Source organism: Parasteatoda tepidariorum, chromosome 4 (genome assembly GCF_982258835.1).
Source record: "Parasteatoda tepidariorum strain Cologne lab strain chromosome 4, Ptep-v5.0, whole genome shotgun sequence".
NCBI lineage: Eukaryota > Metazoa > Arthropoda > Arachnida > Araneae > Theridiidae > Parasteatoda > Parasteatoda tepidariorum.
Genome location: NC_141758.1, coordinates 62,413,520 through 62,426,251, shown reverse-complemented (window position 1 = coordinate 62,426,251; position 12,732 = coordinate 62,413,520). Strand labels below are relative to the sequence as shown.

At 28.8% G+C, this 12,732-nt stretch overlaps 1 protein-coding gene across 1 annotated transcript in view; it reads right to left on the bottom strand.

The window, feature by feature from the left end:
• Positions 1–3,958: 3,958 nt before the first annotated feature.
• Positions 3,959–12,732, bottom strand: part of LOC107444465 (sodium channel protein 1 brain) — a 79,643-nt gene continuing 70,869 nt past the window's right edge. Inside the window, exons 25-28 of the mRNA XM_016058615.3 lie at positions 11,538–11,729; positions 8,871–9,025; positions 7,895–8,121; positions 3,959–6,953 (exon numbers count right to left, since the gene is read on the bottom strand). Coding sequence (XP_015914101.1) covers positions 5,965–6,953; positions 7,895–8,121; positions 8,871–9,025; positions 11,538–11,729 — 1,563 coding nt within the window. The 3' untranslated portion in view covers positions 3,959–5,964. The remainder of the gene's footprint in view (positions 6,954–7,894; positions 8,122–8,870; positions 9,026–11,537; positions 11,730–12,732) is intronic.

Genomic DNA, 12,732 nt, shown 5'->3' with positions numbered 1-12,732 from the left:
GATCTTTTTCTTCATGAAGTAAATATGATTGAATTATGGTGCGAAATTCTTTGGACGATGTGCAATATGAGATATGCTTAAATTGTACAAGCTGTAAACAACATTTTGTAAGAGTTGCGTAAGTTATTCAATCAAAAAACAATTCGCTCAATATTTTAGAAATTTACATTGCGAAAAAAAATACATGGAACAATAATCATTGGGTTATCACTTACTAGAACCCAATTTCAATGGTTAGAGGGGGAAACATAAAATATAGTAATTAATTTTTGCTAACAATATTAAGTAGCAAAATCAGAAACTAAAACGTACTTTCTTTGAAGAAACATACCCTTTTTTTTGAGAGATTTGTATTCCTGGCCAAAATTTATCGAACAGCTCTAAAAAAATCAGCCACACTGCTGAGCTCTTAGAAGGGATGACGTAGCACGGCTTTTTACCTAGCATAGTTTGGACTAAGGAAATGCTTGTTAAAAATTTTGAGTATTTATTTCTTCACAACTATGGGTATATTTGAAAAATTTGATGCTAACTTTTTAATCTGAAACAAGCTACAAATAAGCGTCTTCATTTATGTTAACAATATATATGCTTCTAACCGTCGCATGGTTTAGCCTACACAAATGCTTCTTAATAATGCTTCTTAAATGCTTTTAGTATTTATTTCCTTACATCTATGGGTATTTTTGAAAAATGTGAAGGTTTATTTTGTAATCTAAAATAAGTTTCAAATGAAATCGTGACTGGAAAAAAAATTTGCAACTATTGAAACGATAAAAAAATTGCCCCCTTTATTTTTATAGTTACGCTCTTAGCGTAGCATTTTTTGGACAAAAAAATGGCTTCTTAAAAATTTTGAGTTCATATTTTTTAACATATACGGGTATTTTTGAAAGAATTGATGCTCATTTTTCAATCTTAATAAAGTTTCCAATGAGTTCCCCGCTGCAAAAAATTATAAAAAATTCGTAAATTGCCCTCCTTTTCGTCAATTATATATATGCTCTCAATGTGTGATTGTATGGAGTAAACAAATCCTTCTTTGAACTTTTGATTACTTATTTTTTTACAAATAAGGGTATTTTTTGGAAAAAATGGTGCTCACTTGATAATCTGAAACAAGTTTTAAATGATTTCCTCATTGCAAACAATTATTAAAAAAAATTGCAACATATCCTTCATTACGCTAACTATATTAATTCTTCTAACGTAGCATGGATCGGACTAAACATATGATTCTTAAAAATTTTAGATATTTATTTTTTCACATCTAGGGGTATTTTTGAAAATATTTAACGCTCACTTCATTGTTTGAAGCAAGTTTGAATTTATTTCTTCAATGCAAAAAATTAAAAAAAAAATCTCAAATTTTCCTTCAATAAATAAATTATACATATATATGCTCTTATAGTGAGTAAACAAATCATTTTAAAAATTTTGAATACTTATTTCATGAAACATATTGGTATTTTTTTCAAAAAAATGACGCTCACTTTGTAATTTAAAAGGCGTTTCAAAATACGAGAAAAGTAGTGTAAAAAATTCACAAGGTGCCCTGCATTATGTTAACTTAACTATATAATACAAAGTAAGCGTCATATTTTTCTAAACTCCTTATAGATTAGAAGAAATAAATACTCAATATTTTTAAGAAGCATTTGCTTAGTTAGAGCATATATATAGTTAACATAATGGAGGGAACTTTGTGAACTTTTTATAATTTTTTGCAATGCGAAATTCAATTGAAATTCATTTCAAATTACAAAGAGAGTGACATTTTTTTTCAAAATTACCAATATATTTTAAGAAGTCAGTACTCAAAATTTTTAAGAAGGATTTGTTTACCATGATGTGTTAAGAGCATATGCATAATAGACGCAAAGGAGGGCAATTTGCGACTTTCGTTTTTATAATTTTTTGCAATTAGGAAATCATTTGAAACTTGATTAAGATTACATAATGAACGTTAACTCTTTCAAAAATGCCCGTATATGTGAAAAAATGTGAGAACCTTAAAATTTTTAGGAAACAATCTTTAGTCCAAACAATTCTAAGAGCATACATATAAAAATGAAGGGGGACATTTTGCGAATTTTTTGTAACTTTTTCTAATTTGAAATTCATTTGAAACTTGTTCAAGAAAGTAAACGTCAAATCTTTAAAAAATGCCCATAGATGTGAAGAAATAAATACTTGAAACATTATTAAGAAGCATTTGTGAAGTCTAAACCATGCGACGTTACGAGCATTATATGGTAAACATAAAGGAGGACACTTTGCGAATTTTTTTTATAATTATTTGCAATGAGTTATTTATATGAAATTTGCTTCAGAATAAAGAGTTAGCGTCAAATTTTTCAAATATATCCAAAGTCGTGAAGAAGTAAATACCCAAACGAAAAGAAGTGTTTCCTTAGTCCAAACTCTGCTGCATAAAAAAGCATGATTTGTCATTCCTATTAAGAGCTTATCAGTAGCGTTGTAAAGTACTCATCTATACTGAGGAAATGTTGTAAAACACTCATCCCATAGCAATATAGTAAGAGAGGTCATCAACCCTATAAGTGGGGTGTTACGCTCATTTTTTCCCTACAGGTCTGCACTAATTATTTAGCATTTCTCAGGTTAGCCCCTCCAACAATTAAAATTGGATCTTGGTACGTAAAAATCAGATCCTTAGATCCACAGTTATTGAAATTGTTCTGTATTTCTAATTTTCTATTTTTTGCTAATTTACATACACAAGTATTTATAAATGTTAATTGTTAACTTATACCCTTCACCCCAAGAATGACAGAAAGAATCTAATCTTGAAATTTCAAATTGAAAAGTACAAGGGAGAATCTTAATATATGGCGAATACCTTGAACCACGTGTAATCAGTTTAATTGAACAAAAAAAAAAACTGTTTAATACAGTTAATACTGTAACTGTTCTGAGTTTTTTCGAGCCCTGGGACAGGCCGTCCTCGGGGACGGGTAAAATTTCTGAGTTTTTTTCGAGCCCTGATAATACCTATATTTGAAAGCATAACTCAAGTACATAAGTATAGGAATGTCATTCTCCTGAAGATTAAATACCAACATTTTCTTATCTTCGTTTATCCTAACAAAATCGAACCTCTATATGCTTGGTTTACCATAAAATTGAACCATAGACCGCTTCAACAAAAATCTGCAACAGATCTAAAACATGTGTAACTTACTACAAATATACTTTCCTATAAACGTTGTCTCTGACAACATTCACAAATATTTGTGTCCTTAGTAAAGCTGTAAATTTTCACGATATTCCAATAAAATGCTCTTCGGTATAAAGTTTATAATTAATTATATTTAGTTTAGCTTAAGGAGGCTACATGAAAATCAAGTCCTACACTGCATGAATATTTTAATTCAATTAACAAACCGGTTAAGAAGAATAGAACTCAAAATTAGTATAAAAGAAAAAATACTTAATGGTCCAAAATAGAACATATGGTGATCCAAGATAAGACAACGTGTTGTATTTTGACCATTTTTTCTTATTAAAAAACTGTGAAGCATAATACTTGAACAAATAATTTTTTGAGAAAATATTGAAATTTGAAATCTAGAAGCTTTTTTGCAACAAATTGAAAACTTTTTATGGACCCAGTATAACACTATGCAACAGAATTCTATTAATTCTACATTTCATATAGGGTTATTCGAGAAATTGTGAACGTGATAATGTCATTTGCGCCATAGCAATTAATTATAAGCTGTTCACATAACTTATTGGCTCTTACCAGTTTATTTCAAAATCTGTCACATGTGCATGGAGCTGTTCACAATAATTCATCTTAATTACTATTCAATTTAAAAGTTATAACTGAATAAATGTATTTAATGTTGATGCTAAAAAGTGCAGTTCCTTATTTTAAAGAATTTTGTTTTATTTGTTAAAAAATAGTACAACATGTAAATAAAGGCAGCAATCTTTGAAGAAAACACTTTACTTTTCAGATATTCTACATTAACAAAAGTGAAATATGTAAATAGTAACATAAATTTGGTGAGAAATATCAACGTAAAAATAATACAAAACTAAAGAAACATATAATCTAAAATTATTTTAAGACACTCACTGTTGCTTTATTCATACAAAAATTTGCTCTTAGAAAAATCTTTTCTGTATTGAACAAAAATATCCTGCATCATAAAATCTAAGCAAATTTTTAATATCCTAATAATGTTCCAAATTGAACTATTTTTTAACTTAAACCATAGTTTCGTGAAATCGCGGTTAAACTGGTTTAATTTGCTTGAAAATATGGTTCATATTAGCTTTTAGTTGAGGTTACAGAAAAGTAAACGATATTGTGGTTCATTGCACTCTAAGTTTTCTAAGAATGTACAAAAGAAATGTTATTATAATCCAGCATTTAACTCAAAAATACCCTATTTTTAATACTAAAAACGATACTTTGTTAGAATATCTTTTCAGATATCTGCATTTTGAAACTTATCATTATATTTTTGTTTAATGCATTTACTAACTGTTTGATCTCAAATGTATATATTGTAAACCAGTTAGTAAATTTTTCTTAAAAGTTGATTACGTGGTCTAGCATACTTTTTCGTCGGTATATATCGCTTTACGTTTATTAAAATATGGTATAATAAATACACAAGAAATTATTTCGGTTGAGAAATACATAAAGGATAAGAGAACAATACATTTAATTATGAGACTAAATTCCTTATATAAAAAGAAAATGGAAATCATACATGGAGATTCATGAGTGGAAAATGAAAACAAAAACGGATTAAAGTAATGGAAAGTGGCGAATTTTCTGTGTCTTAAGTTAGCATTTAAAAAGTAATATTTAAATGAAAATGATTCATCGCTAGAAAAAAAATAAAAGAAGTAATACATTAATAGTTATAATAAATCATGCCAATGTATTTTCGTTTCTAAAAATGTATATAGTATTTACAAAAACAGAAAAAGAACGCAAATTGTTAGCAAGAAGCGTTATTATAATTTATTATATCATGATCTATGATTACTTGTAATTATTAGAAATTGAAAAACGCAGAAACCTTATAAATGTAAATACCTTTTTAAATTTGGAATTTTGTCAGTTTTTGTTCAGATCATACATTCAGTTATTACGAAAAATGTGGGCATTATGTAGTTTATTACAATACTGATTACTTGCTATCATAGTTTACAATATCATGATATATGATTACAATTATTACATTACTACAAATAATCTTGATTTCATGCCCAATGTAATTGCTATTACAAAGAATAATATTTACTAAGATATTTAATAATACGAATGATATTTTGCTCAGATCTGTTACAAAATCAATAAAAATGTTCATAAGATATTTTTATTTCAAATGAATTAAAATTAATCTCTTAAACAATATATGCATTAAATAAGTGGTTAGTGTTATTAACTATAGGAAATGAAACTATTAACTCATATCAGGAATGGCAATAATTAATGAAATTCAAATATGGAATACGTTAAAAGATGTAAGATTGTTAAATTTAGAATCTAAAATGACAAATTAATTTTGAAAGTGGAAAATTATGTTAGTTAGTCAGGTTGAATTGATATTAAAATTTATACATTGCAAAATTATTCGATAAATTAAATTTAAATAGAAATGAGTAACAACGAATTTTCAAATTGAAATACCTTAAATAAAAAAGCTTATCGCAACATTCAGTTTGTGCTTTGATAAAATTCAACAGTATAGTAATAAGGCACATGCATAGTGCAACAGTTATTAACAAAGTAAAGACGTCTTTTGTTGCTTTTCATGCCTATAAGGCAGTTTCTCTCTTTGTTATTCTAGTTTTATATTAAGGAAACTTGATGAATTTTGCAGGTGCATTTTCAGATTTCCTTATGTGAAGAAAGTTTGACCATTAGCACACAGAATAATATTAGTTGCGTAATATTTATTGATGTACTTCGAATTATAAGTCATCGCTTTTCGTCCTAGATTTTAAATTGGATATGTGTTTTTTATACGATTTCTGAATCACTCTGGCAGCATTATCCTGTTGCTTTCTCTTATGAGTAGTTGAAACAATTTCAACAAGATTTCTAGTAGGAAAGCTTTTCCTAAACCTTTGATCAACTTGTCGGCGTATGACACGGAATTCTTCAGTGTCTTCAACATCACCTAACACCAAATTCACGAGACTATGTAGGATATCTAGGCAATGGATCCTATCTCCTGAAGCTATTGGGAGATCCATCGCGACCAATGCAGGCTCGTTAGGCTTCTCGATTCCCAGTGGAGGATCCAACGAAGCTACGAAATCCGAAAGCTGGCAGTGACGGATGAATTGCGATGCGTTGGGATCGAATTGCGACCAGCAAACATAAAACATCTCGATGTCTTCTTCAGAAATGCCAGTATCTTCTTTACTGGCCTGACTCAAGTTCTCTAAAATAACGGCGATATACATATTGATGATGACCATGAAGTTGATGATGATGTAAGTAACAAGATAAATGATGGCGATAGTCGGATGACCACAATTGCCATTTGGTAAATTTAAATAAAGTGGATCACAATTAGGTGGCTGAATCATGAGGTTATCGAGAACATCGTTCCAACCTGCTGATGTCGCCAATCGGAAAAGAAGAACCATGCTGTTGGCGAATGTTTGAAAATTTATTAATTCAGACAGTCCCCCACCTACACTTCCTAACTCTGGAATTTTAACATGACCAAAAATGGACATTCCGACGATGGCGTAAACAAATGTAATCAGAAAAAGTAAGGCACCAATGTTGAATAGAGCTGGTAGAGATATAACAAGAGCGAAGAGAAGCTTTCGAATTCCTTTCGCAGCTTTGATCAGTCGGAGAATCCTCCCTATGCGTATGAGTCGAATGACTCGGAGAAGCGTGGGGCTTATTACTAGTGTCCTGAGGGCTTCTTCGAAAACAATACCTGAAAACAGTAACGGCATGTAAGAAGAAAAATTAAATCGAGACAAAAAATCTAAAACTGAAAAATAACACAAGTTTCAAAATAATGTAATAAACGGGCTCATTGTGAAACAAAGGGAAAACTTTAAAAATATAGCAATAAAAAATGGTTTCGCGAGTTCTGAAAACTTCTCTGAGAATTATTAATGCGTAAAACATTTGTGACAACCAGAAATGGTTAGACTGTAATTTCTCATGACACGATCTTTTTTAAAATTGAAATGGTTCTTAAAAAGAGATTAAATTCAGTACACTTAGTTAAAAACTATACTATATATAGCTATATTTTTATGTATTTGTTTTTTCTTTTTTAGGTACAAAGTAAACTAAACACGAATTTGAGAAACACTAAACCAAATTAAAAGTTCAATGTTGGATTGATATTTTATTTGAAAGCGTGAATTCTCAGCAAAATATTTCGACCTTTAAGATTTCGTTAAGTAAAAATGCATATTAACATCGCGCAATTTTTATACTTCTCAATTCAAATTGTTTTGATTATTATTAAAATAAACGAGTTAAAAATGATAAATAGTTATTTAAAATGTATTTTAAAACTATTATTTTAATTATATAAAAAAAATTTTATTCACGTGAAAATTTTTACAGATAAATAAAAGTAACATTAAAAAGCTTTAACTTTCATACTATCTCCTATATAACATTAAATTCAAATTTCCATATTACGGTTAGACTCATATTGAAAGGTCTGAATCCAAATTTTTTTTTTTTAAAAGTGCTTTCATCATAAGTTTATATTTTTGCACATATGTTTGTAACATAAATGATACATCTGTGGAAATGATATTTATCACCTGCTCTAATTATTTAATTTAGATGTATATGTAAAATAAAATCTTTGTATATGAATATTTATAGCATTTTTTTATACTACATGCTTACCTACTACAGACATGACAATTACAGTCAAATCAAAGACATTCCATGGAAATGTGAAATAATACTGCCGCAAACCAATTATTTTAATGATGGCCTCGATGCAGAATAAAAAAGTGAATGCAATGTTGAGTTTATCTAAGATAGATGTAATTTGCTCGGGCTGCTGGTAATGTTCCACTGTCATAGCAATCATGTTCAAGACAATTAGAAGAAAGACAATCATCTCGAATCTAAAAATAATGAGCATTAATGAATGAATCTAGTTTGAGAAGGTAAAAATGAGTGTATTTTATACGAAAAAAGTTCGCAAACTATAGTTTATATAAGTAAATCCTGTATAGCAAGTTCATTGTTCTTAAACTTTGACAAAGTTTTACCTTCTAACATTATAGATCTTTATCATTTCTAATGAGTCGTCAATTATAAAGATATTTAAATGTCATAGTCTATTGCTTTACAATGTGAGCCAATTGGCAAAGAGTCTAAGATTTTTTACTCAAACTGTTTTTTTTTTCAGGATTGATAAAATCAACCCATATGCCTTTCAGGTAATTAATTCAATTAGCCTGAAGATATTTTAGCGTCTTGTTCCCCTTACTTAAAAATGTTTCTGAGTTTATTTTTCATAGAAGTTTAGTGTCAGATGGACTATTCAAGCCATATTTGGCAATATTCTTGCTTATTTAGACATTTTAAAACATCTAATAAAACAAGGCGTGTTGTTTCCTTTAGAAAAAGAATAATTTTCTTTATCACTTACATTTTCCCTCACATAATATTTTCATTTTTTCAAAAAAATAGCATTTGTTTTATATATTATGCTAACTAATACTCATTTTTATCTTTTGTGGCTATAAATTATACTTTGGACTATAAAATTTTCTCGTCAACTATTAGAAATGTTGAATAAATATTTATAATACCCAAAAAGGACAAAATGAATAAAAATATAAAATATAATATTTAAAATTTGGACTACCTTCTGCTCATAGCCACGTCATAGAATACTTGTAAATAAACATTGTGCGGACGGGTGACAATTCGTTGAGGTTTGCGACGTCCAAGCTTCAGCATAGCAGTATAGTATGCCTTTTGACTCTCAGTCAAAAACATTTCTACGATGCCTCCTTCATACTAAAACAAAAAATAGATATTGGAGAAAAACTATTATCTTAGTACACTGGGTATTCTCAAAATATCACCCTTAACATTTGTTTTTTTAATTAAGTCCCATCATAACATCTGGTTTGCATACAAAACAAAACATAATCGTTGTTACGTTTCGTTTAACTGAAAAAAAAGCAAATTATTTGAGAGTACAGAGCACAAAAAAGAAGCACCCTCAATAACTTTTGATATAATAATTTGTTTTTTACGTACTGGAATTCATGGTTCCGGGTAAACGGTCCAACTGCCTAACCTTAAATATGATAACTAATTAATGCAGATGATATTTCAAGTTTCGATATCAGACACAAAAACGAATTTTCTCAGAATAAACATTCCTTTTCTTTCAATGGATTAGGATTCTTGAGTCTCAAAATAAAAGAAGTTGCTGCAATATGGTAAATATGGTCCCAATAGTTTCGTCAAGAGTCAGCGCAGTAAAAAGTTTGGACCTCTTAAAAATAATTTAACTTTTTGCATATTTCTCTATACCTCAAAAACACTTTAAGCAAATTGAAGAAATTTACACTCAATTATAAAATTCGTTTATCACATGGTAAAACCAGATAAAGCTAATTTTTATTAACCGTTTATTATTAATATATTTATTTCATAAGGGTCAAAAAATGTATTATTAATACTAATAAGATAAATAAGGTTATTCAATAAGGAAGTAAAATTTTCACATGACTTTAAAGAACGCAGTTTTAAATTAGAAAATTCAAAATTTGAACTAAGTCGGCCGAACAGTTTGTAAGTTGTGCAATTTTGAAATAGTCGTACGTTTAAAATTCGATTTCTCAAGAACTATTCAACCGATTGCGTTCAAATTTTGCATTTGGTGTTTAAAAATTACCCACTTCAAAATGACGCAAAAAATTTTCAATCTTACAATACGAACAATTTTATCAATTAAAACTATGAAATGTAATAAATAATCATTTTAGTTTATTTTTACATGGATTGGATACATAGATTACATTTTGCATAGATTAGGATGAACGAATTTTATAGTTATGTGTAAAAGTTTTTCAATTCGCTCAGAATGTTCTTGAAATATAGCGAAATACGCAAAAAGAAAAGCATTAAGGGACTCAAACTTTCAACTGCTCTTCTGACTGAACTATAGAATTTCTTCGAATCATATTTCCCTTATTCCGGTTTCTTTGCATATTTTAAGAGTAAATAATCCAAATCTATGGTAAAAAAAAACAATATTTATTCACAGAAAATGCGTCTTCATGTCTGATTTCGTAAATTAAAATAATGTCTACACAAGATATTTAGTGCATTTAAGGCTAATTTTTTGAACCATTAAGATTAAGGCCTGGTTCATGAAAATCATTAGACCAAAAGTCATTTAGGATGACCACTTTTTTCTTTTTCCTAGTTGTACATATATTCACTTAAGTTATTCGGGAAACACGCTAAAACATGTATATTCAAAATTACACTTGTTATATAACACTATAACAGCAATAAAAGGTCAGCAAGCAACAAAAAAATATTATTTGTAAGTACCTATTAGGTTAATTAGGATATTAGGTTATTACGTCTATTAGGTAATTACTCTTATTAGGGTATTGGATTCTTACGTCTATTAGGTTAGGTTATTACGCCTATTAGGTTAATTAGGGCATTTTAAGTTATTTTTCTGGGTAAATTTTAATCGGCAATTTTAGAAACCTTGTTTTGAGCATGAATGTTAACTCACGTTTCATTAGTTGCATGTTTTATTGAAGTTTTTAACTGCATGCTTTAGAATTGCGTTTTTTATAAAAATAAGTTTATAAATGGAACAATTCTTGGCAAATTTGAATAATTCATAATTCTACTCTCCAAACTCGCATTTTTTGATCTAACTCCCGTTAAAATATTTTAAGCAAAATTACAAGCAGTATATTTTTTTGTCTAATTCATTTCGTTGTTTACATTTTCATTTTGATATCTATTCTATATTTTAATAACTCGTTGCTCTTTCCTGTGCGTTGTGACAAAAGCCACCACACTTTTCTACAAATCTATGCATATGAATATTCAGGCGTGGTCTGTGTACAGTCTATAACAATCAATATACATTTCCATTCGATTTATTTAACTGAACTTAAATCACTAAATTAAATATTTTAAATTTTTATATCCAAACACTAAACTTTTACGCGAAATGAAAAATTTAAGTTTTAAACTTTTAGTTTATTTTACTAATAAATGTTTCGAGCAGTCTATGCACACTTATTTGAACCTATTTAACCTCTTTTTGTTAACCTATCAACATAATTAGCGCGATTAAAATATTGAATTCTTACTACTGGGTTGTGTAACCCTATATGCTTGTAAAAGAAAATCTTCATTAAATTACTCAAAATGATTCAAATGGTTGAATTGTCTGATAACAGAAACTGAAAAGTGACATTAATAGTGCTTCTAAAATTCTTTAATTTTTTCGCAAATAATGTGTACCAAATGAGATTATCCCTACCTTTTTCTTTAGCATGTTGAAATTGTCGATGATGACACCAATAAAGAGATTGAGCGTAAAGAAAGAACCACAAATGATGAAAGTAACAAAATATATGTATGCAGGGAAATTTGCTTCGGTGTAAGGCTGTTGACCAACTTCAGTTGCATCAGTTGCATATTCCATTACTTCTGTCCAGCCTTCAAATGTTGCCTTTGTTCAAATTTAAGCACAAAAATAAAGAAAGAATATAACAATCAGTCTGTTTTATTACGAAACATCAAGCTATTCATAATAATAAGAAGTTTTAAATTTAACTCTTTCATCATGACGGACGAGATAATTCGTCTTCAAGGAATATTCGCTGTGTACTATTGTTACATTAGTGAGTATTTCTATAAATTGCAATTGAATAATATTTTTAAAATGAACTAAGCAAATTTTAAAAGAATTTGCGTTTTGTTTCAATTTTAGTTCTACGGGAGGGAGGAGCTCTTAGCGCAGAGGGTGGGTCATAGGCACACAATTGCCGCGATGAAAGTGTTAATTCTAAATGTAATAAATTGCTCGTATTTTCTGTTGGGTAGCCTGTCACGAATTATCTATGCAGTAAATCACGAATTAGAAATTTGATTTGTAAACATTTCAGATAATTTTGAAAATGATTAGAGAGATCAAAATTAATTCACTCGAAATATGGCCGCCGAGTGAAATTAAGGAGGCGTTATAATGAGCACTTTAAATATTTTTTACATTAATCATTACTATTGTACAAATAGAGTACAAACTCTGTATTTTAATCACGATAGACATACAGCGTGTAAAAAACGGACCACTCTGAATAACTTTTTATCTAATGATCGGATTTTTCAAGCTCTAGGATTTAATTTTAATGGTTCAAGGAGGTGACCTCAAATATGCTAATTAATTAATGCAAACTATATTTTAAGTTACGAAATCAGGCAAAAAAAAGTACTTTTTCTGAATAAAGAAAAGTTTTTTTCGGTGGAATTGGATTTCTAATAGGAGGTAGCCGCAATCTGGGAAACGTGGTCCGAATAGTTTGATCAGGAGAACAGTCCAAAATTTGGACCCTTTTTATATTAATTTTACTTTTCGCATATTTCGTCATATCTCAAAGAAATTATAAGCAAATTGTAAAATTGTTGCACAAAATTATAAAATTAATTTATCAAAGCAAAAAATAACTTTAATT